This window comes from Nicotiana tabacum, chromosome 5 (assembly GCF_000715075.1).
Source record: "Nicotiana tabacum cultivar K326 chromosome 5, ASM71507v2, whole genome shotgun sequence".
Lineage (NCBI taxonomy): Eukaryota > Viridiplantae > Streptophyta > Magnoliopsida > Solanales > Solanaceae > Nicotiana > Nicotiana tabacum.
Genome location: NC_134084.1, coordinates 124897711 through 124922789, shown reverse-complemented (window position 1 = coordinate 124922789; position 25079 = coordinate 124897711). Strand labels below are relative to the sequence as shown.

Genomic DNA, 25079 nt, shown 5'->3' with positions numbered 1-25079 from the left:
ACAATGTCACGGTAACATTTGCAATTCAGTAAGGAAAAACGTTCTCCCAAGAAATTACATGAGTGTGAAACATGGAAAATCTAGTTAAGCTATGAAAGTTTATCTAACTCACTGACATGTAAATTTTTTTTTTTAATATTAAGTCACTTAAAAAATAATTACTTAGCTTGTGTTCATAATAAGTGAAATTAATAACGTATGATGTTACAATAATTTAAAATATACTAATACTATACAAATTCATTACAATGGCGATGTCAAATACAGTTTCTAATGTCAAGTAGTATGTTCTAACTAATGCTATTATTGGTTTGAGATACAAGAGGAAGTTACACAACGTGGTTTAAACGCGACAGATCAAATATATACACTATATTTGTCATTCGTAGCTATACTTTCAGCAAATTTATAATTCGTAGCTATATTTGAATTTTATATCAAATCCGTGAAATAAGAGAATAATTGATTTGAACTGAAACAAGGGAGCAATAAGTTCTTGTAGCTTAATTGGTTAGAGCGATTGCTTAGTTAGTGGAGGTCTTGAGTTCGACTATGAACAACAGTGATACAAACTGTTAACAAATTGAATAGTAGCTACAAATGATAATTAGGCAATCTATAGTTATTAGACTCTAACTATAATACTTTATGAAAATTCCTCATTAAATATTTTCTTTATATTCACATGCATGTCGATTCTAATTCTAATAAATTAGTATGAGATTACCTTGGGGGTTGTTCATGCATAGACTTTTACTGTATCAAAGTGGTGTTGATCATTGATCTTTAATCATCTAAACTTTTAAATGATATGGTTCATACATTCTAATTCTCCAATTGATTTAACCTGCATTTTCCCCTTCATACTCAACTATTAAAGTCACCATGGAGACTTTATAAAAAGAAAATAAAAATGCTGAAATTTATTCTCAAACTTGAGAAGTAGACAGTCGATACGTTCATTTAACAGTAAATGTCCAAAAATGGATTTCCAATATACATAAAAAAAAATTCTATTCCAGAATAATTATGATTAGACTATATAAAGTGTCGGCTGATAAATTTATCCTGTGATTAGTGCCATAATTGTAAGTCTGATTTTGCAACAGTTACGACTGATACTCTATAAGCAGTATCATAAGGATGAACAGGAAATTACCACATTCTCTGCATCACATCCAAAGAAAATTAACCTTTAATAGTAAAAGAAAAAAGTTTATGTATTTGGCCTTCAAATATACAGTGCAACTTTTTCACCCAAATGGATTTTCCAATCACTTTGATAATTCCTTTATTTGGCCGCGGCAACTCGTTAAGTTTCTTCATTGTTTTTTGCCGGCTGCAGACTTACTATTACTAATCACAGTTAAATGAGAAGAAAAACAGTCACTTCATGCTTAATATTGTTCTTTTTGTCCTTTAATCCTGGTAAATTTTTATTACTTCTCATGCTAATAAAATAAACACATATAGCTTTTATTTGATAGGAATGTTTGTTTTTAATGTACAGATTCCTAGGCATTTTACTGGTTCTTGAGAGTTAAATTAAACTATGTGACGACTACTGTATGATACTAAAAGGAGCCATACATCGATATTGATGTATTCACGACAGTGTAAAGAAACTTATACATTATCAAATAATCCAAAAGATATCAACAAGAAACCTTCGCTAAAATGTGAAATTTGTAATCGTAAAATAAGGTAGGTAATTATCTGCAATATAAACTAAAAAATTTTAAACACAAATAACGAGGAACATAACAGTTTGCATATAAGATGTAAAAACACACGCAGAAAGAGATTAGTCTCTTATGAACATATCCTGACGAGAAGAAATGAAGCATGGTACAAAATTATACAGCGACGACAGTCCAAATAAAATTACTAACATGTTGGTATTATATATGTGCATAACATGAAGCAAAATAAATAAGATAGGGCAAAACAAGTGTGAGTACGTGTACTGGTCTCGCTTTGAACCCACTGACTATAAATTCTAGATTGGTCGGGATATGATCAACCTAAAATTTGAAGATAATGTCCTGGAGTGGGTCTTTATAGACATCCATCTCAGGCTGACTGTAGTCCCTCTCAGGCTCACAATAGTTCTTGACCTCCATCTGCAAAAAAAGGAAATCATCCTCAACATGTCCTCAATAGTTATAATAGAGACATAAAAATTATGCACACAGGGAGCATTCATTACATCAAAAATTCTTACTAGTTAAGGCATGATTCAGTTGCATATCTAGGACCTACATTTTTGTCAGATTTATGCAATCAAAATGATGGAAATCAACCGTCATTTGTTAGAACACTCAGCTGGAGCTGGTCAATGTGAATCATACCCCTATCATATGCTCTTTGAGAGTATCCAGTTCTCAAGTAAAGCGCAGAATTCTGTCAACTATATCATATATTATTATGAGTAAGCAACATTCAAAATGTACCTTTCGAATCGCTTTTATGGCGGTCAAAAGATTTTCACTCATCACTTCTGTAAACAATGTATCTTCCGCTAGAGCAATTAAAGATTCAGAAATAGAATCTGGTACACTTCGAAGCTTCTCACCAGAGACATCAGAATCCCCTTCTGTTTTACGAGAAAACATCATTGGAATATCAGGTAATGTGCAGGAATATCTCAACTATGGACAACAAAATTGAGTTATCAACTTCTGTATTACTAACTTTGATAAGTGATAAGCATTAGCAAGAAAAAGGCACTGGAAAAAACAACTCAGACTTTCACTTACAAGCAGAACGACACTAATGGCCCTAATAAGATTTTACCGTAGTCATTCATGGAAGTAGCATTCCCCGTGCTTTTGAGCGTACAACAATCGATAGATTAAAAGCTATAATATCAACAGAAGAGATTGTGAACTCTTCGTGGAAACTCTAGAATGATAAACTTCCAAATAATAGCATAATATTGAAGAAGAATAAGAACAGTTTATAATAATAAAAAGTGAAATATCTAGCAACCATTTAATGGCTAGACATCTAATAATCTAGAAATCTAAGCTACGCCAAACTCCACCTAGATCAAAGACTCTATCTTGATCAAAATTTATGATCACTTGTCCTACATCATTCAACCCCACCAAAAATGAACTTGCCATCGAGTTAAACTGTGGATATGCGCGTGCATTTGAAAGATGAAGGTCAAACCAGCACTGCCATCTTTCACACAGATACCTAAAACTGGCACTACGCAAGAGCTCATACTTTCACAAATGTTTGCAGCATGCAGCAACCCTACTTACCCTCATAATTGAGTTCTCCTTCAAATTCATTTTGCAATGAGGCAGAATTAGCAAACAAGCCCTTTAATTTTGTTAAGTTCCCTCAGAAATCATCAGCCACACATCTCTTGATCAAAGTCACTCAGTCTCTGATGAAATTGAGCATTTTCTGCCCTGATTTCTTTTTACTGTAGCATCCATCCTAATCGTTATATACTAGCAATCAGACTAAAGAAAAAGAGGTTCTTGTACCACTTGATAGAGAGAAAGCTATTAAATTGATATAAGGAAAAGAAGAACCGGTCCTCAACCATGAGAAAGAGAGACTCAAAGAATGGAGAAATATTCACTATTAATGAAAATAGTTCAAAATGGTGGGATTTTAGCAACTATTTAAAAACAAGATACCTCATCTAATCCAAATTTTTAATTTAGACAAAACTCCTAAATTAAGTAAGACCGTCATTTTAAGCCTCCATATGGATCAAAAGTTTGTGGTCACTTTTCTAGATTAAGAATTCTCGATGAAACACTCCAAATTAAGACTCCTCGTTAGTTTCTTCTTCTATTTCCTTTTTACTTTTGTTGCCTGTAAGTAAGTGAATACTCCAATACTTTGAAGGTAGCTCATACTAACACCACCTGCTACAGCAACTTATCGTGGAGAGAAGATCCAAAGACAGTAGAAGTAGGTACCATCTTGATTCACATGGTTTCTACTCAGTACTCACAATCTCATCTGCTTTCATTTAGAAGAAGATACATACAGCAGCGATACACTAGAGTCATCCAAAAGGTAAAAGCAATAGAGATAGGAAGATTTAAATTGCGAAATTTTGGTACAGACTACTGATATACTACATTGGACATGCAGCACACTTCAAATCTTGATTGAGTTGACATAAAATAACAGAAATATATAACATAAAAAAGATGTCATGATATTGCATCCAGGGGCGGATTTACATGGGAGGGGGTGGTTCACGTGAACCCATCCTCCTTTCCCTAAACCTTGTATAGCACCAATAAATTTCAGCACAAAATACTTGAATTTGTATAGGTGAACCCATACTCAAGTGAACATTGTAATGCACTGGTAGAGAAGTGCACCTTCCATCCACCGGGTAGGTGGTTCGAATCCCCGCAATACCCTTTTTAAAATTATCCATTATTTCACTTTTTAATTAATAAATTGGCTACATACCCATGCTCCTGGGCCCGCAGTTTAAAGTTTCCCATGCTCTTTAGCACACGTTCTTTTTTTCTTTTCCTCTCTTTATTACTACATAACTGCTTCTTAGTTTTTCAGTTATACTTTCAAAATCCCTAAATTAAAAATACCTCTCCACACAAAACTCTCTGGCGCTCTAAGTCTTCTGCAAATCAGCAAAATACCAACTTTTCTACAAACAAAAGTCACATATTTTTCCAGTTTCTTTATCAATCTCACTTCTTCTTTTGTTTCTTTATCTTTTTTCTTTGATTTATGAAGTTGGGTTGAAAAAAATAACGTTCATGAAGCCAGAAAATTCAATAATGGTGTTCAAATGTTTAACATCCTTTTCCAGTGGGCTATGCAAGGGTGTTCAAAGTCTATTTTTTTTTAAAAAACAAGTAATAGTTTACCCTATACATTGTATAATTTTTCGGCGAACGATGGTCAGTTCGTCGTACATAGCTTCGCCCTGGGTGCACCAATTCTCGTGAAATCCTGGATACGCCTCTGGATTAGCCCTCTCATGTTGAACCATCATAACAGATATAATAGGTGTTTCAGGCTTAACCATATAGCATACGGAAAAGAATCTAAAAGGCAAGTACACAGTTAGAAGATACGGTAGAGGAAATACTAAAAGATTGTTTAACTTACCTATAGGTTCCGGAAGACTTAAATCTTTTCGCAAGCCGTCAATCCCAGCCATAGTTATAGAAGCAAGACCCAGGTATGGGTTTGCACATGCATCAAATGCTTTAATTTCAAAATGGCTTACAAGATCATCTGCAATTCCAGGAGAGCTAGCAGATCTCAATGGTGCCTCTGTATTTTCTTTCCCCCAGCAGAGGTAAGCTGCATTTCGCGTCTTAGGTAGCATTCGCTCATAACTGCATGTAATAAATAGTTAGACTCATACAACAATTAGATACTACGAAATTATTTTCTATTAATATGCATGAAATAAGTCCTTAACATAGACTCACCAAGAGGTTTGAGAAAAACAAGAGATTTCAAGGTCTAACTACATTCAAGAGAGAAAATGGGAAAGGCAAAAAGTAGGCATATCATATTGCATCAAAATAGGAAATTCAGAAATGGAAAGTTTCTCTAATTACTTGGTACCGCTCCATTAAAAGAAATTTATAGTATTAACATAGTGCCAAAATTGGTGATTCTCCTTAACTGTGATATTTAAGTTTTTGTGCACTTAAAAAATTAAACCAACAAGTATCTTAATTGTTAAACCTTTCTACAATAACCCTAGTGAAAATTAGAAATGGAACTAATTTTTATACCTCTACCATTTGCTTGCTTTAAGCTCTAAGCATTTTAAAGTGTATTCCAAAAAGTTCTCTCTTGGAAACAAAAGTTTAATCTTATAAAGGTAACTTTTACTTGAAGACTTTCAGGAAATAAAGTATATTATACAAAATACCTCGTTCAAACAACTAACACCTTAAAGTCTTATTACAAACTTTTTAAAAATTCTGACAAGACAAATTATCTTATTGTTTTAGTGATTTTAACTAGAAACATGTCTATTTGGAAGCCCGGAGTGATAATAGTATAAATATAAATACAACTTTCATCTTCAGAATATAGTAGTGGAAGAAAAAATATTGTACATCTTTATAAAGGAAATAGAGATTCCATTAAGTATAATTTCATGAAATTATTTCACTTACTCTATCATGTTTTAAGTCTTCAAGAACCTATAAGCCTTCATCATGTAACATTTAATTATTGATACCATAACTTCAAACATATCTGCATTAGTAAACAAAATTTAGGGAAAATTGTTCACAATTTAAACATTGAATCAAAACAATTGAATTTTCATAACAGAAGAACCATTGACAAGAACTTAATTAATCAGCTTATTGCAATTTTCATAGAGATGCTACAATTTTCAAGGTTTCCATTAATGCTGACAAAAGAAATAAAAATGAAAAAGGAAGCAGTATAGTTGCTATAACAGCCAAGGGTGTCGTGGATTTGTCACAACGTAAAGAGAATTTTCCATAATAAAACTATGCTCATTTCAAAGAAATAGTATTCCTATGAAAGCATAAAGCAATCACCAAGTAACTGATCACCAATATACAAACTAGAGGTATCAAATGTGTGGTTTGGGCTAAAGTTGGACAGGTTAAAATGGATTAAATCAATAAACAGGTCGAGTCATAGCCCGACCAAAGTTTGATTGGATAAAGATGTGTTGGATCAATTTGGACCAAGTATATGGGGTCATAATCCAACCCACCCAACACCAACTATTTTAATATGTTTGTTTACTATAATTCATTTTATTGCCCAACTAAATAAAGAGAGAAAAATATGTTTTTTTCCCTTTATTATGTATCTAACAAACCGAACCAAAAGACCTTTCTTTTTCTATGCCTTGACAAGTTTTCTTACGGGTCAATTCGGGTTACCTATATAACGTAAATTGACCCAAACTTTAGATGGATTGGTTTGGATTGTGCCTAAATTGACCCGCTAAGAAAAATATTTTCAATCCAATTGAGTAAATTTTGACACCACTAATGGAAAAGAAGAGGACACCAAGAATTATAGATAATCTCTAACCTAAGAGGATGTGTTGCAGTAAAAGCTGGCAGGAAGATGATTTAACACCCCAGCCATGAACGCTTCCCCAATCTTGGACATCCCATATTTTGATTCACCAGATGCAATAAAAACATTGTCTCCGTTTCTAGACAAACTGATATGAACATGTGATCCAGAGCCATCTTCATCTTCTGCAAACCTAGACAAAGAGGGCCAAAATGTCACATACTGGGAGGCATCATTCACTAGCAATAATTTCCTGCAGTAGAAATTCTGGAAATGGGGCCTTGCTAGAAATCTCCAAAAGAAAGTATATGAGTGCTGTGTACTTGAGAAGTTAATCAAAAGTAAGGAAAATCTATGGTAGAGAAGTAAATTCAGCAAATAATGCAGAAAGACCACCACTTATCCTTTTTGCTCAATTATTTGAGAAAAAATAACATCATGCATATAACGTTATGAACCTTCTCCAAAAAGAGTAAACTACATAGTATCGCCTGTATGTTATCTCGCCTTCTCTAGTTGAGAAACATTTCCATCTTTATTTAGTATCAAAGTCAAAGATATATGTTCTTTTTCCATTTCTCAATATTGATATAGCTCTTCCTAATCACAAACTTCTTTCACTATGGGGTTTAAAGGGTTGTGAAGGAAAGAAGAATGATGGAATTGTTAGTAGATTTTAATTGGAATCAAGTAAGGTACGTGTTAAAAGGCATAATGGCAAGAAAATTACTATGAATGATAAAAACAACTGCAGTGTGAATAATTTTCAACTGCAGAAAAACATGCAAAAAAGTAACTGCTTCAAAAGTTGAGTATTTTGGCATGAGTTACAAAAGATTATGATAAGGGAGACCAAGTGCTTAAAAGCCAACACAAGGTGATAGAACCAGCAAGTTAAGACTTCAACCACATTTCTTGCTTTATCAGAAAGCGAGAATGGGAATAATCTCAACTTCACCACTTAATCGAAAATCCATTGTTCTTAAACAATCCTGAAAACATGTCAATCTTAAAACAAGCAAACATCCACCAACTGGCTACAGTAAAAGTTTGTCAACTGTGCACCATTCTTGATGAACAATATTTCACTAGCTCACAACACTTGGTCAGTCAATAAAGTAAAGAAACATCAGTAATCACCCTAACAAATATTGCACACATGCACAAATCAAAGTAAGAAATGGAAAAGTATGAAAAATAAGGTATTAATCTTACTCATGTTTCTTAGTAAAAAGATCATATATAACACCTCCACCTAATAAAGAAAAATATAAAAGCAGAAGTAGAAGCACTATAGTGGTAGCACTCAATAAGAAGCAAAAGCATGTCTGGATCAACAACTAAAACAAAGATTTAAATTACACACTCATGGTAGCACTTATGCACTATTGGTGTAATTGAACCGGTTATAGCAGATAGCTAATTTACCATATTTTGGGTTATCAATCAGTACTTATTATTGCAAATTAATTATTAATAACTTTTAAGTGATACGATTGTGTAAAACTCATTATACTTTTCATCATCAGTGCATACAACTTAAATCTAGAAAGGGAATCGCACCTAAAAGTGTTGTTGGCAATTCTGCTACCTACTTTGGAACAAAAGTTGCCAGCAGCCCGTGTTGCCTTGCAACTGATCTGATGACTTCACGTGCATAAATTAAGCTAGCAATTGCTGTACCAGCCTCCGCATATCCCAGGACGATTTCAAACTGACCTTTCCCAGTTTCCGCATGAAGCTGCAAATTTGAAGGAGACAATAATAAGGGGAGCATTCTTTATTGAAATGAAAATTTGCATAGGAGATAATATATGGGTTATTTCTGTCTTAGTGCAGGTAAAACATATGCAGCTTATATTCCAGACAGTGCATTCTCATGATATGTATATCTATGTAACTACGAATAAATGTGTCACATGAAACATGTTATTCTTTTTCCCTTTTATTAGAGTCTAGAGGAGGTTGATGTTGTTCATGAAGTAATTATCCTCGTAAACCATGACAATATTCAAAACATTATTATTTTTAGATATGCATTCACATGTTATCAGGACAGGAGATACATTCTTTTCTTGTCACGACCCCGGATTACCAATTATAATAACAAGGAAATAAACCGTTAAATAACAGCGGAGAAGTCTTAAATAAATAGAAAACGAAAATGTCTCAAAGACCATCACGTGCCTCTAACCAGAACCTGGTGTCACAACATCCACGGACTACTAAGAGTACTAAATACAACCGTTTGAAAGAAATATAGCACTATTTGTCTCGAATACATGAGATAACAGAATATGAAATAAGATAGAGGAGACGATGGGCCTGCGGACGCCTGCAAGACTACCTCGGTGTCTCGGTGGACTGAAGGCTGGCTCCCGAGCTACTGCTGCTGACCAAAGGCTACTCCGGTATCTGCACAGAGTGCAGAGTGTAGTAACAGCACAACCGACATCATGTGTTGGTAAGTGTCTGGCCTAACCCCGGCGAGGTAGTGACGAGGCTAGGACCAGACTCCAGATAAACCTGTGCAGTTATATAATATACAGCAGAAATATAAACAGGTAATAACGGTTTAAAAGGGAGGGGGAAACATGCTTCGGGGAAACATACCAATTCTATCAGAAACTTAATAAAGTATGAAAGAACACTCGATGTCTACAATCAATACGATAACAATACTGTTACGGCGCGCAACCCGATCCCTTATCATTTAACCTTGTTGCGGCGTGCAACCCGATCCACATATATAACTGTTGCGGCGTGCAACCCGATCCACGTATATAACTGTTGCGGCGTGCAACCCGATCCAATATAATATTTGTTGCGGCGTGCAACCCGATCCATTATATACAGTCGACAATAATCATAACTAACTGTCCCGGCAAGGGAGAAACAGCCATAACCAAACCTGTTCCAACATCTAACTATCTCCACTATAACTCAACTAGTTTCAACATCTAACACGAAGAATCATCAACTTAAGCGTCTGTAATATCAATTCAGAACACAATGCAAGGGAACCTCAACTCAACAATAGCCCGGCAAGGGGGCAACATAATGATCTCTTCTCTTTCTCACTTTTACTTCACAATTCTCCAATGCTCTAAAGTTTCGATTATCACTTATACTTTCACAATTCTTTATACAACCGGAGCCAACGCTCCTCAATGTTCATAGGTCACAATTATTTCCACAACTTTACACAATAAATAGAAATCTTCACCAAGGCATGAATAATACAACGAGATCATGAAAATCACAAGATAAGACTCACGGTCATGTTTGACACCAACGTATAGATACTCGTCACTATGCCTATACGTCGTACTCGACAAGAAGCAAATAGCAAATAGGACACAACTCCTAATCCCTCAAGCTAAGGTTAGACCAAACACTTACCTCGATGCCACGAACACAACTCAAGCTTCAATTATAGCTTTACCCCTCGATTCCTCCGCCAATTCGCTCGTATCTAGCCACAAGTTACTTAATTACATCAATAAACGCTAAATGAATCAATTTGAATGCATGAAAATGAGTTTTCCAAAGTTTTACCCAAAAAGTCAAAATCGCCCCCGGGCCCACGTGGTCAAAACCCGAGGTTCGAACCCAAAACCCGATTACCCATTCCCCCACGAGCCCAAATATGTGATTTGTTTTGAAATCGGACATCAAATCGAGGTCCAAATCCCGAATTTTTGAAAAACCTAGGTTCTACCCAAAACACCCAATTTCCCCCATGAAAATCATTGATTTGAAGTTGAAATCATGTTAAAAGATGTTAATGATTGAAGAAAACTAGTTAAAAATGACTTACAATTGATTTGGAGAAGAAAGGTTGTTTGAAAAATTACCTCTTATGTTTTAGGGTTTTGAAAAGTGAAAAATAACTGGAAAGTCCGTTTAAATATACTCCTCTCAGACCCTCTCCGTGGACCGCATAAAAAGGACTGCGACCGCGGAGCACCACCACGGGCCGCAAGAAATCGAGCGCGGCCGCGAAGCTTCCACCGTGACCCGCGAAGCCTGGCTTCAGAGACCTGCAACTTCTCTGAATCTGCAATTTTTTTTCCTAAGTGTAAAAACATCCTGAAACTCACCCGAGCCCTCGGGGCTCCAAACCAAATGTCATACTAACTCAAAAACATCATATGGACTTACTCGTGTAATCAAATCATCAAAATAACCTCATGAACATCAAATTAAATCTCGAGATCGATGAAATTTTCTCTAAACTTCTTTAAACATAAATTTTGCAATTTAAGTCCGAATCACGTCACATGACATCCGTTTTTCACCAAATTCCACAAAAATGTCTTAAATCATATATAAGACCTGTACTGGGCGCCGGAACCAAAATACGGGTCCGATACCATCATGTTCTAATCAAATTTCATTTCAAATTTCTTTAAACAGTTTCAGAAAATAATTTTCTTTGAAAATTCATTTCTCGGGCTCGGGACCTCAGAATTCGATTCCGGGCATACGCCCAAGTCCCATATTTTCCAACGGACCCTCCGGGACCGTCAAATCACGGGTCCGGGTCCGTTTACCCAAAACGTTGACCGAAGTCAAATTAGCTCATTTTATAATCAAAACTTATCATTTTTCACAGATTATCGTATTTAAGCTTTCCGACTATGCGTCCGGACTGCGTACGCAAATCGAGGTGACTCTAAATGAGGTTTTCAAGGCCTCGGAACACGGAAGTTTCGTTTTAAAACAAGGGATGACATTTTGGGTCATCACATTTCTCTTTTTGCATGAGTTCTAATTAACTAGTTTCATTGTCTACTTTACTCGTGAATGCTCATATCTTGATTCAAAAACATTATTCTCCAATCTACAGTCTTCTTCAACTCATTCAAAAACCACAGCTGGCGATGTGAAGGTTTTCTAATGATCATCTAGAATGCTACAATGACACAGATTGGGCAGCTTGTCCCTCAATTCACATATCTAGAAGATGAAAGTAGCAGAAATGAGGATGTTGAGATGGATGTGTGGGCACACTAGGCTGGATAAGATTAGGAATGAAGATATTCGGGAGAGGGTGGGCGTGGCTCTCGTGGACGACAAGATGCGGGAAGTGCGGGTTAGATGGTTCGAACACATATGTGGATGAGAAGCCTAGATGCACCGGTTAGGAGGTGTGAGCGGTTGTCTTTGGCAGGTACGAGAAGAGGCAGAGGGCGGCCTAAAAAGTATTGGGGCGAGGTAATCAGGCAGGATATGGCGCGACTTCAGATTTCCGAGGACATGGCTCTTGATAGGAACATGTGGAGGTCGAGCATTAGGGTGGTAGGCTAGAGGGTAGTCAAGAGTTCTTCCCTCTTTGTATCGGGTAGTCTGATAGAGTTTTGTTTAGGTTTGTTAGCAGTCTATGTTGTGTTGACATTGTTGTTTTGTATAGTTTGGTGTTATTGTCCTTTCACTTATTCGTTGTGTTATTTCCTTTCTGACATCTTTGGTTGTTACATGCCTTTTCTTTTGTTTATTTTCTGATATTATTGTCTCTCTTGATTGAGCCGAGAGTCTCCCGAAAACAACCTCTCTACCCTTTTCGGGTTAGGGGTAAGGTCTGCGTACACTCTACTCTCCCCAGACCCCACTAGTGGGATTTTACTGGGTATGTTGTTGTTGTTGTATTACCATGGCAATATTAGTATAATTTATCTATCTCATGTTCTTGCACAACAAGCTCATACCAAGTATAGATGTCTTGAAAAAGTTACTTCAGGAGATTTATAAGTTCGATATGCTCCTATAAACAATCAACTTTAATTTGTTAGCAAAAACTCTTCTCTCACTGAGATCGTTAATGTTGTATAAAAAGCTCTGTATTCTTCCATACCCTAGTCTCTTTGAATGTATTGTTTCAGTATAAAAATATTAGTACATGTAGTTCTATCATTAAGAAAGGTACTAATACATTACACAAGCAGTCAAGCTTTTTCATGAAAATAAATAGAGAAATGCATGCTAAAAGCTCCTAGTATATGCAGTACTGCGTGCATAGACACCATGAGAAACATCAATTTGCAAGCAAGCATTCAAGGAAATGCAAAACTTACCTGTTCAACTGAAATATTCATCGTTTGAAGATGTATGTTGATATCTTCTAATATAGAGGATGCAACATCAAATGCTGATGTAGAACAGTAAGAGGTCTTATCAATTGGCACCCAATCTTCTTTGCCATTCCTTTATAATGTTGTTTATACAAATTTAGTGTAACATTTTAAAGATGAGAAACTCTAAAACAAAATACCTACCTCATCACACTCTTCAAAAGATAAAATTCAATTTCAAAGCCGGCATTCACAACCTGAAACATGTCGATATGCATCAGATGAAAAGATATTAGACATACCAAGTAAGACTTTCTAATTCTTGCACAAAAGATATTAGACATACCAAGTCAAATTCATCTTTTAAAATTTTAGAGACTTTCCGAAACACTTCTCTTGGACAATATTCCCATGGTTTACCAGGTTTAGTTACCATGTCAGCTAAGCACATTTCCTGCTTCTTTTCCCTGGATCAAAAGATGCACACTAAACATGATTACTATGTTTCTGCCATTGAAACAATAATGGCAGGAAAAATTAAAATCTGACCAAGTTAGGATTAAACTTGTTATCTCACTTGAACTTCGCCAGACAGTGATCTATACATTCAGATAATAAACAACGAAACAGTTGGACATCAATGTCTGTACAATTATAGACAATTCAACTACAAGATACTCTGTATTGGTGTTCTCTGTGTTTCCTTCACATTCTTAAAATATACCACATGATATCATACAAAAAAAAAGCATCAGTTTTTCATACTTTACAATTACAGCTCTTGCATAATTGAATTTAGTAACATCTAGCAAACATAAATTGGAAGGGTGATAATATGGAGGCTCTGGAGCAAGTGATAATGGAATCATGAACCACCGAATACATATACTACTCTAAAAAGAACAAAATTTGATGTTTTAGAGCTGAAAAAGGAGAAACTCTTCTGTGCTGGAAAATGATTTGTTGGGATGATATATGTCCAGATTTTCTCATGATTATTGTTTTTTTTTTTCCTTTTTCCCTTTATTATCCGCATAATTTTAGAATATACTCCATAATGTTATCTCAAATCCTATTTAGTTTCACTCCATTATATTAAACTTCCTGTTAGTGACTGTGTAACTGACCACATACCATATGTTAACTCTTATTCAATCTCACTTTAACCAATACTTAGACATTATTATCAACCTTTAATACCCAAACATATCCAAAATATTCTCAAAAAACATCCTGCACCTAGTGCAATTGCTGTACGTCACCTACTTTCATACTCAACCAAACATAGAAAATGATCCTGAAAATGATTATCTCAGAGTTACAACAATGCACGAACTTGAAAAAAGTTCTTTATTGTTTCTGAGAAGACAGCACAGACAAAAGTTGACAAAATCCCCATAGCTAACCATTCAAATAAAACGAAAGAGGTCTTATCATATACTATGATTTATCAAGGAAATCAATAAAGACAACATACCACATAGATAAGCTAAAATTAAGACTTAAAGTCAGGAGAACAAAGAAAAAAGGCAGAACATGTCAAGTATTTATAAACAAGTTTGAAGTAGTACCAAGGGATTCTGCATCTGGTAGATAAATCAGGAATAATTCTGATCATGCCAGTATAGGTGAGACCAGAATCCTCTGCAGGAGCATTAGATACTGAACTCAGTGCTGCTAAACATGCAGGACTTAACCCTATACCGTGCTCTTTCACAAAGCCGAGGCGTTCTTTTGGAATTACCTGCACAAAATTCAACAAATGTCAGAAGCCTCTTTCTCTCAATTACTGAAAAACTAAATTGATTCTCCAAATAATTAGTTTTCGCTTTTCAGCAAACTTCGCCGTCAAAATTTTAGACCCGTTTACCCAGTAACCGCGGCGAGCCCACCGTCAAAATCCCAGCATCGGCTAACATTCTAGAATTCACTTCAACGGTTCGAAAGAACATTCTCGAATTCTAGTTTCTATCTCAGAAACTAGGAGACACTTTTGAGCTTCCTATGACTATTGGCAGAGGCCTCTCTTCTTTCTCTCATTGTGTGAAAGAAATCTTTATTTCGTGTTTTCTGCTTGTAATTACTAGTTTACCTGTCTGTCACTCTTGCTTTTACACATTTCTTAAAAAACTAATTTAATTGAATTATCTGTATTTATTCTTAATCATAATTTGCCACTAGTATTTATTCTTAACCACATTAATTTTTTTCAAATTTATTAAAATAGGAGCAAAATTAGAAAATATAAATCAACTGGTGTCTCTAATCAGATATCTTGTAACAAAATAAATTCTCTAGACATTCCCCTTTGGTCTAGGTACTATTCCATAGTTAATAGCCTGCAAGCTTTTTTTGAGCCAAAAGTGCCTTTTTTTTTTTTGTACCAAAAGCACTTTTGACCAAAAATTGATGTGTTTGGCCAAGCTTTTGGAACCAAAAAAAGTACTTTTAAGGAGAAGCAGAAGCATTTTTTGAGAAACAGAAAAAAGTAGCTTCTTTTCAAAAGTACTTTTCTGATAAGCACTTTTGAGAAAAATACACTTAGAAGTAGTTTTCAAAAGCTTGGCCAAATACTAATTACTGCTCAAAAGTACGGGCCATTTGCATCTATACCCGCTTTTTGTGTCACGTTTTAACTTGTGTCCGCTTTGCAAAAAAAATTACAAGTGTACCCGTTTTTTCTCATAACTTAAGCATACGGGGCTGAAGTAGCAAAGGCAATCACGCAAAACTTCAGCATTAGAGTAGATGGGACCGAAGTAGCAAGTGTGTTGAACCAAATGTGCTGAAGTTTTTGTTTTGTAACTGACGAAGTCTTTCTTTTTGTAACTGACGAACTTCAGCTCTAGGGCTGAAGTTTTTGTTTTGTAACTAGCGAACAGTAACTGGCGAAGTTTTTGTTTGTAACTGGCGAATTTCAGCTCCAGAGCTGAAGCTTTTGTTTTGTAACTGACGAAGTTTTTCTTTTTGTAACTGGCGAACTTCAGCTCTAGAGCTGAAGTTTTTGTTTTTGTAACTGGCGAGTTTTTGTTTTGTAACTGGCGAACTTCAGCTCTAGAGCTGAAGTTTTTGTTTTGTAACTGAGTTATTTAGTTCATTTGTAAAAACTTCAGCACTATTTATGTTTGTTTGGGATCTTGGTCATCTGTATTTTGTTTGTAATTATGCAACAAGAAAAGAAAAGGAGAGTATGCACAAATCCAATAACTCATCATCATTCACTGATCAGTAAAGTCACCAATTTCAACAAAAATCTTGCAACTGAAACTAACGTGCCTGTGAACTAATTGGTTAATCAACAAGTAACATAGTCTAAATTTACTATTACATAGCTTTGAAAGAAGAAAAAAGGGAATGATAATACAAGGGTCAAAATACAGATGACCAAGATCTCTAACAAACATATACACCAAGAATCTACCCATCTAATATAGTTACAGCTAGTTATTTAGTTCATTTGTAATTATTTATAATTTGTTTTTAAATAATCTGATAAACATATTTATGACAATCATCTCATGAACTGAAGTTTCATAGCAGCACCAACAGCAGTAGAAGAAAGAAGAAGAAGAAAACGAAGGAGGGGAAGAAGGAGGAGAAATGGAGCTGAAGTTATTTAAAAAGTGGGTACAAATTAAAAGTTTTTTAAAAAATAGGTATAGGTTAAATGTGGGCGACCAAATAGGGCGCCCGTACAATTTTTACTAAAAGTACTTTTCAAATTAGTTACCCAAACATGGTTCTCACCAAAAATAATTTTTTGAAAAGTACTTTTGAGAAAAGCACCTTCTCAAAATAAGGTAATTTTAGAAGCTTGGCCAAACAAGCTATAAGTTAGCTAAAGACAGAAAACAGTAGCTAAAGGAATAGGTGGGGGCTCTTCTCTTCGTTCAACTTTAGTAACCAAATTTTCATATAATTTGATATCTATCAGTGACTTAACAAAAAACCTGAATTACTCTGTAATTATTTTTGGATTGATTCTGCTCAGTTTAGTATGTCAATCAAGAAATGAATCACTGATTGAAATGCATAAAATTAAACAATTGTAATCTCTAGCATTAATTCATTCGAAATCTTAAAAAGAAAAAGAAGTAATTAACATAAAAGCACAAGGTAATTAAAAGCTTACACGACATCTATGTATCCCAGAATTATCAATCCAAAGAATGCGAACAAAGGGAACAGTCTTCAACGGTTCATCTGGGTAAATGGAATGGTATTCGTCGGATGAGGAACCAATGGTGGAGTCCGATCTGTCCATTTTTGTTTAATTTCTCCGAAAGAGCAATCTTGATTTTGTTTATACTTTATAATATAAGGCCCTTCAAACAATTGTAAATGGCCTGAAATTTCACCAAACTAAAGTCAGTTCAGATTTTCAGTTTGTTGAGTTCACTCTAGCAATTTGCATGCATGCACGTGTGTAGATGCATAATTGTTGACTGATTCCTCTTTTTTCTCGGCATGTTATACATTGCTTATTTGTTTGGATGAGCTTCAAATTCGTTCCATTAGTACACTTGTTTGTAAATGATTTACCATGCGAACAAACTTGTGGTTGAGTGACATCGTCTGAAAAGCTTTATTTTAATTAACTCTACTGAACTTCAATAATTTTTATTTTTCGACTGAAATAAATACTTAGGGGTCGTTTGGTATATTGGTAGGACATTCCAAAATATCACATGGATGGAATATCTCATGGGATTAGTTATCCCACCTTCTATATATATATATATGGGATTGTTAATCACACCGTTTTAGTATAAAAGTTATCTCAAAATTAGCTAATACCCCAAACCAAACATGGGATAAAGTTAATCCCAAACTTTATCCTAGAATTATTACTCTTATCTCATGTACCAAACACCCCTTAGAGTATTATTTTATTAATTTTTTTGGTTTTCTATACTCCCTCGGTCTCATCTTGTATAAATATGTTTGACTAAGTACAAAATTTAATACAATAATAATAAAAACCCAGTGAATTCCTACAATATGAGTTTTGGGGATAGTAGTGTGTATGCAGATCTTATACTTACATTGTAGAGGTAAAAAGACTTTTTCCGACAGATCAAGTACCAAATTTAAGAAAAATGTACATTTTTAAAATTTATGGTCTTAAACAAATAAAATAATATTTTATGACTATAAAATTATAGTATTAATAATAAAATGAGATTTTTAATTAAATTAATTTTAAAAATGTATTTCTAAATAAAATTAAAAAGAAATAGTGTCACGTGAGAGTATCACATTCCATTTAACTTCTTATTTTCATGTCATCGAAATTAAGATTATCGCGCGGGGTCCGGCTACTGGGGCGCGGCTTTCAAAATTCTGTTACCGTAGCCGTTGCTCCGCCTCTTTTCTCCGCCTCTTTTCTCCGCTGCAACCCGTAGCCGTCGACCTTTACCGCCGTCGAACATCCACATTTCCGACCGCCGGATCCTATAGATACATATCATCAATCTACACACAAAATGGATGTTCTCCGTTTTAATTCCCTAAAGTCACGCAATTTCCACTTCGGTCCCAAATCCACGTCGGGCACAGCCTTTATTACGGTTACTTCCGATGCCATGAAACCCGCCGCCACGAGGAAAACAAAAAGGACGGGGATCAAACCGCCGGCGGCACTTATAGCGGAGAAGCCGTTGGAGATTTCACTGTTACAGGCATCCCCGTCTGTTTCAGATATAGTGCTACCAGTAGTACACCCGAGTTCGTTACAATGCGAGCCAGGGTATTTGATACCGAATTATCCACGTGGTAATATCGGCTACAAGTACATGAAAGAAATATTGACATCAAAAGTGTATGAGGTAGCCGATGAAACGCCTCTGCAGTTTGCACCTAAGCTCTCTGAGCGGTTAGGGGTAAATTTATGGCTCAAAAGAGAGGATCTTCAGCCGGTAGGCTTACGATTTTCTCATTTTTATTTTTGCAGAATTGTAAAATATTTGTTAAATTTGAATTTATGGTGTTAATTTGCAGTTTTCTTCCTGTTTCATTTGTTGAAGTTTGATATTTTTTATGTTAATTTGCAGTTCTCTTTCTGTTTCTTTGTGTGGATTTCTTTTGTAAAAGTCTATCTTTCTTTCTGAAACTCTGTGGCCAACTCCGTCACATAAAATGGGACGCAGGGAGTCCTGCGTATTTGTCACAAAAACATTTTCTTGTGATCTATTATTTTATACTTTTGATAGAATGATTCTAAGCTATTTGAGGTTCGTCCCATTCCGTTATGATTATGCTTCAGATATATGAAATATCTAAGTTCTCATTCTCATTCAAAGAGGAAAATGACTCTAACTCTATAAGTTTTTTGGCTTTGATCTACTCTTGTTACAATCTGGGATGATTTGGGGTCAGAGAAGATTAATCACTGAGGAAAGAGAAAAGGAAAACATACAATGGCATTATGGATTTTTCTAACGAGAGCCTGCCGAGTTAGTTATTCAGCTCATCTTTACATTTCTGTATCCTACACCAAAGGGAGCAAGTTCATAAGTTTCTATGCATTCTGGATTTATCTAATTTTGTGTATTTTGTCAATCCTCTCTAACTTTTGATTTAGAAAGTTTAATGCTTGTTCCTCTTCTATATTTCTTATGTTGTTGATACTTCCATCCAAAAAAAAAAAGAGAGGAAGTTCTTGTAACTGGAAATACAAATCTTTTACATTGGAGTAGTCTCAGTAACATTGTCATACACTCATATTTACAGGTCTTCTCATTCAAGGTCAGAGGATCTTACCATATGATGGCAAAGCTCCCTAGAGAGCTGTTAGAAAAGGGAGTTATATGCTCATCAGCTGGAAATCATGCACAAGGTGTTGCATTAGCTGCCCAGAGACTTGGTTGCAATGCTGTGATTGTGATGCCAGTTACTACACCAGAAATTAAAGTTAGGATTGTTGCATGACTCTCTTGGTTTTTATAGCTTCCATTTGAGTTCATCCTGTTATTTTAATTCGGAGATTATCCAGTGTTTTAACTCCGTGCTCTTTTCTACTGAGCAGTGGAAATCAGTTGAGAGATTGGGTGCTACTGTTATTTGCAAGGGGGACACATATGATGAGGCTCAAGCATATGCGAAAGCTCAGGCCAAAGCAGAAGGCCGCACATTCGTCCCTCCTTTTGATCACCCAGATATTATAATAGGACAAGGTACAGTTGGAATGGAGATTAGTCGCCAATTCAAGGATGACATACACGCAGTATTTGTACCTGTTGGTGGAGGGGGTCTTATAGCTGGAATTGCGGCATATTTGAAAAAAGTTTCCCCTGATATAAAGATTATCGGTGTTGAGCCATTCGATTCAAATGCAATGGCATTGTCGTTGCACCATGGTCGAAGAATAATGCTGGAACATGTTGGAGGTTTTGCAGATGCTGTAGCTATTAAAGTGATGGGAGAAGAAACTTTCCGTCTCTGCAGGGAATTATTAGATGGGGTGGTCCTAGTTGGTCGTGATGCTATATGTGCATCGATAAAGGTAAGTCAGCACTAATGTATTGCATGTTAAGTACTTTTCCCGCTAATTTTTACCTCTTATACTGAGGACCTAATCTTTCAAGTTTCAATGCATGTATCTACCTCCTCAAAGACCCCAATCTCCAGAATATGAGAGGAATAGTCACAACTTGTCAGTTACCTCTCATTATGTGCACCTTAGAAAATATCACTCTTCTCTCACCTTTGTTCCTTCCTGGTGTGTGGTATCTGATAAAACAATGGAGCAGTGTTTCAAAGGAGAGCACGAGCCATCGTGGTGCAGAATTAATCCTTGCTAATTTTCTATTTTTAAATGTTCAAATATGGAGAATAATAATAGTAAAAATATGAAAATTGATGGAATTAAGAATACTTAGAAATTATGGAAATTGTGAAGTTGATGCCTTCTATGTCCTTACTTAGCAGAACATTCCCCAAAATTCTAGAAATGTAGGTCTTTGGTTAAACACTGATATGGATTAAAATTCAGGTATCTATTGTTCCTATATTGTGTGTTATTCATCTTTCGTTGTGCTGCCAATCTGTAAAAATTAGGGAATTGACCCCCAGTGATCATGCCCTATCCATTGGTCATCCCTAAAAAACAACTTCTGTCCGTTCAACACCTCAAATCTGCTACATTGCTTCAAGTTCTTGCTGGAGTTTCTCATTCCTTTCCATACTCATGTTCTACGTGAAGAAGTGACTGCATTGGCACACTCCCTGTCATTTGCCCCATATTTAGCAAAAACCACATCCTTCTATAGTTTGTTTCCTTGTGGTACCTAAACATTTACATAGGAGGCTTTGTTATGTGCTCACCTCGATGCCTCTCTCCTTCTTCTCCATAAGAATTGCCTCCCACTTCAAAAGATGAAGCTTATGGTCTTCACTGTTTCCTTTAATTGGAAGTTTCTCCTAATATTGTCCAGCTGCATCAACGTCCTCCTTTGGCAGTAAAAATAGGGACATGAAGTAAGTTAGTATGCTGTCGTTTATACTGTTTATCAGAGTCAACCTTCTTCCCAAGTATAGCTATTGTTTCTTCCTTTTTGCCAACATCTTTTAAAAACTCTCTATAACCCCTTGCCAAACTTCTTTGGATCCCAAATAATTAGTAGGAAGTTCTCTCACTGGGAACCCCATGATTGTTTCTAGTTCCTGTATGTTTTGCACCTGATTCACTGAAAACAACAAGCTTTTGTCTCATTTTTGTGGAGCTTTGATGCTGCTTCAAAGTCATTAACAACATGTTCAGATATATCATTTGATCACCCTTTTATGGTGCAGGTCTGTTGAATGCCCTTGAGGCAACATAGAATTTCTGTAGCCAAGTTATCCCTCATGAAATCGATCTTTAGTTGTGACATCTTTTATGTTGTAGGTCTATAATAATTGTCAACAAGACGGCTTTTTGTTACGTGAGTTTCAGATCTTTTCAGTGAAAGTTCATTGCTGTTTTGAATAGGACATGTTTGAAGAGAAACGAAGCATATTGGAGCCTGCAGGTGCACTTGCTCTTGCTGGAGCAGAAGCGTATTGTAAGTACTATGGCCTGAAGGGTGAAAACATAGTAGCAATAACTAGTGGAGCCAACATGAATTTTGACAGACTTAGATTGGTAACTGAACTCGCGGATGTTGGTAGGCAGCGGGAAGCTGTTCTCGTTACTTATATGCCCGAAGAGCCAGGGAGCTTCAGAAAGTTCTATAAAATGGTGGGACAATTAGAGCACTTAATATGCAGTTTTGATTACTGGTGCTTTTCTGTCTAATAGACCGAACCATTAACTTTCTGATTACAGGTGGGAAGGATGAATCTTACTGAATTGAAGTACAGATATAATTCTGAGAAAGAAAAAGCTAGAGTACTTTACAGGTAACATCTCCATGATCTTTTAAAGAGAATATTAACTCATTTTGACCTTGATTTTATTATTTGTCAATGAGTTACTTTATACGTGAAGAGACATCTATGAATAAGTAGATAATTATAGTTGCCAGTCTTATTCATCATTTATGGCAGAGTTGGTCTTCACACTAAATTAGAACTTGAAGAAATGGTGGACAGGATGGAATCATCACAACTGCATACCATTAATTTTACAGATAATGAATTGGTCAAAGATCATCTAAGGCATCTGGTAATTTTTCAAGTCTTTCCTTATCATGTAGATCTAATTCTTAGATCACAACTGTAAATAGGTATGTTTGTCTCGTGATTAGTTATTCCTGTTTGTTCGAAATTTTTTACTACAATGTTAAGATCCTTATTGACTTTAAATTAGTGATTTTTCATCTCTTGAATTCTTAATACTTAGAGAGCATTTCCGCAGAAAGAAATTTTCAAGTTCCTTAAGAAATGAAATATTGCCTTTCAGTCTACTTGGCTTATTTATCTGGTGTTCATTTGATATTGATGACTCTCTCTCTCTCTCTCTCTGTCTCTCTCTGCTATGATTCTTTGAAGATGGGTGGCAGATCAAATGTTCACGATGAGCTTCTCTGTCGATTCATTTTTCCCGAGAGGCCTGGTGCTTTGATGAAGTTTTTAGATGCTTTTAGCCCGCGTTGGAATATTAGTTTGTTCCATTACCGTGCACAGGTACTTCTCCTGAATCTTATTCTTCTAGTTCCATTGTTCCCTTTTTGTAAATGGTACTTAATCGCATTGGTAATTTTTTCTATTTTTTCCTATCTGCCTGAAAGGGAGAAACTGGTGCAAATGTGTTAGTCGGCATCCAAGTTCCACAGGGTGAGGTCGGTGAGTTCAAGGCACGAGCTGACACTCTTGGTTATGAATATGTAGTGGAGACTCTCAATGAGGCTTTCCAGATACTGATGCATTGAAAAAGGTTGGAATACTTGGTGTATAGATTGGCTTGTGCTCAGTGGCAGAAACAAGAATTTCATCAAGGGGTTCAGTAGAGTTGTTCACGTGTTTAGGAGATACAACAATTTATATATATATATATATATATATATATATAGAGAGAGTGAAACTTAAATATACGCGTACGTCCACACTCATACATACATACATACATACATAGTGCACGTAATAGTTTAAATAACAATCATAAAAAATAGCGTTAGATGCTGATATTGGCTAATCCCAGTGTTTGCTCAGGCCTAGCAAAGAAAAAACCACATTCTCTAGGAATTTTGATATGTTTATACAGATGAAATTTTGGTCCTTAAGAAAGTTTCTCAATGTTTTGAACGAAACTTTATGATGGCTCATTTGTTATGTAAAATATAAACAAGTTTTAATCAAATCAATCACCAAATTGAAGAACTCTTTTTCCTATCTCTCATACATTAGCAATTTACTTTTTACAACGAGAAGCACAACATATGGGTGCTGGTGCAGGCAAGTTACGATGAAAGGTGTGACTGATTCAGAAAAGTTCTGCGCTCTTCGAGTATTCCGTGACTGCCTGCCCACCTTTTTGTCTTCCTTTTGCACAATAACTGCAATAATTCACTCTTGCTGAAGTTTACTTCCCTCATAACGAATTTACCAATTTATGCTTTATTATTACTGTATTATACTAGTATAAACAATTTTTGTATTGCGTATAATCTTCTCATAGCTTATAAACTACACGACTACTCACTGTACCTCTCCTGTGTTTCCTAATCAACCCCTTTATCCCTCCTCTTCCTAGAAATACACACACACGTACACAGATATTTGGCTAAGTTATCACAAGATTAGCTTTGCCTGCTGGTTGTGGTACTATTCCTACAAACAGAGTCTTACACAAGCTATAGTTGCAGCCATTTGAAAAAATCTAGTACTGGAGCTACTACTACTTTTTCCTGTCTTTTAATAGGTACATTATTTGTTTATCACCACCATTTCCCTCGATCTTGTAAACCCCAGCTTAGAATCAGCAAGTCTCCTCTCTCTGTTCTTTGCTTTTCTCCACTCTCTTACTATATCTAATCCAAGTTTCCTTTTTCAATATCTCCCCCTTTTTTAAGAACACATCTCCCCATTTCCTTGTTTTTAAGCTGAATTCTCTTCAAACTCTTCTTTCTATATATAATTCAATAACTCACAACTCATATCCAACTTGAACATTTTAATTAATTCATCATTTTACAGCCTCGCTGATAAAAGCTCCACTTTTTTAGAGTATTACCTTGAGCCGGCTACTATCGGAAATATCCTTTTTATCTTCGCAAGCTAGGTGTAAGGTCCGCGTACACTTTATCCTCTCCGAACTAACTGAATCCCACTTTGTGAGATTACACTGGGCTTTGTTGTTGTTTTGTTTAGAGTATTGAAAGATGGCAAAGAAGCACTTGCATGAGCTTTTAAAAGAAGATCAAGAGCCATTTCTGATAAACCATTACATTACTAATAGACGTTTTCAGCTCAAAAGACTCAATTTTTCTTCTCCTATATCCTCATTACAACTCAAGAAACAACACTCTATTACTCAAAAGT

General features: G+C 35.6%; 2 protein-coding genes across 4 annotated transcripts; one reads left to right on the top strand and one right to left on the bottom strand.

Moving 5' to 3' along the window:
* Nucleotides 1-1782: 1782 nt before the first annotated feature.
* Nucleotides 1783-14875, bottom strand: LOC107821278 (uncharacterized). Its single transcript, XM_075254025.1, has 11 exons — nt 14690-14875; nt 13465-13585; nt 13323-13375; nt 13122-13251; nt 10902-11104; nt 9392-10519; nt 8640-8785; nt 7057-7237; nt 5122-5354; nt 2454-2596; nt 1783-2123 (listed from the first exon to the last, which is right to left on the bottom strand). Exons 1-6 carry the CDS (start codon nt 14734-14736, stop codon nt 10486-10488), a joined length of 588 nt encoding a protein of 195 aa, XP_075110126.1. The 5' UTR covers nt 14737-14875; the 3' UTR covers nt 1783-2123; nt 2454-2596; nt 5122-5354; nt 7057-7237; nt 8640-8785; nt 9392-10485.
* A 3538-nt stretch (nt 14876-18413) lies between these two features.
* On the top strand, nt 18414-23602 carry LOC107789605 (threonine dehydratase 1 biosynthetic, chloroplastic-like). Of its 3 annotated transcripts, none has more exons than XM_016611444.2 (8): nt 18414-19036; nt 19851-20030; nt 20146-20622; nt 22090-22338; nt 22426-22499; nt 22692-22764; nt 23091-23225; nt 23330-23602. In XM_016611444.2, exons 1-8 carry the CDS (start codon nt 18605-18607, stop codon nt 23468-23470), a joined length of 1761 nt encoding a protein of 586 aa, XP_016466930.1. In that variant the 5' UTR covers nt 18414-18604; the 3' UTR covers nt 23471-23602. The 3 variants fall into 3 exon arrangements, 2 of the variants coding, with proteins under 2 accessions (XP_016466930.1, XP_016466929.1); XM_016611443.2 differs by having other exon boundaries at nt 22647-22764; nt 23330-23601; XR_001648885.2 differs by lacking the exon at nt 22692-22764 and having other exon boundaries at nt 23330-23465.
* The last annotated feature ends 1477 nt before the right edge of the window (nt 23603-25079 follow it).

Coding starts and splice junctions, on each gene's coding strand:
- LOC107821278 (XM_075254025.1), bottom strand. CDS start 14,736: ATGATCAGAATTATTCCTGATTTATCTACCAGATGCAGAATCCCTTG. Junction 11,105..13,121: donor TGAATATTTCAGTTGAACAG/GTAAGTTTTGCA, acceptor AAAAAATTGCAG/ATTCAGAGAAGTTGCAGGTC. Junction 10,520..10,901: donor AAAACCCTAAAACATAAGAG/GTAATTTTTCAA, acceptor ACTTGTGGCTAG/ATACGAGCGAATTGGCGGAG.
- LOC107789605 (XM_016611443.2), top strand. CDS start 18,605: ATGGATGTTCTCCGTTTTAATTCCCTAAAGTCACGCAATTTCCACTTC. Junction 22,339..22,425: donor TCAGAAAGTTCTATAAAATG/GTGGGACAATTA, acceptor TTCTGATTACAG/GTGGGAAGGATGAATCTTAC. Junction 23,226..23,329: donor TGTTCCATTACCGTGCACAG/GTACTTCTCCTG, acceptor TCTGCCTGAAAG/GGAGAAACTGGTGCAAATGT.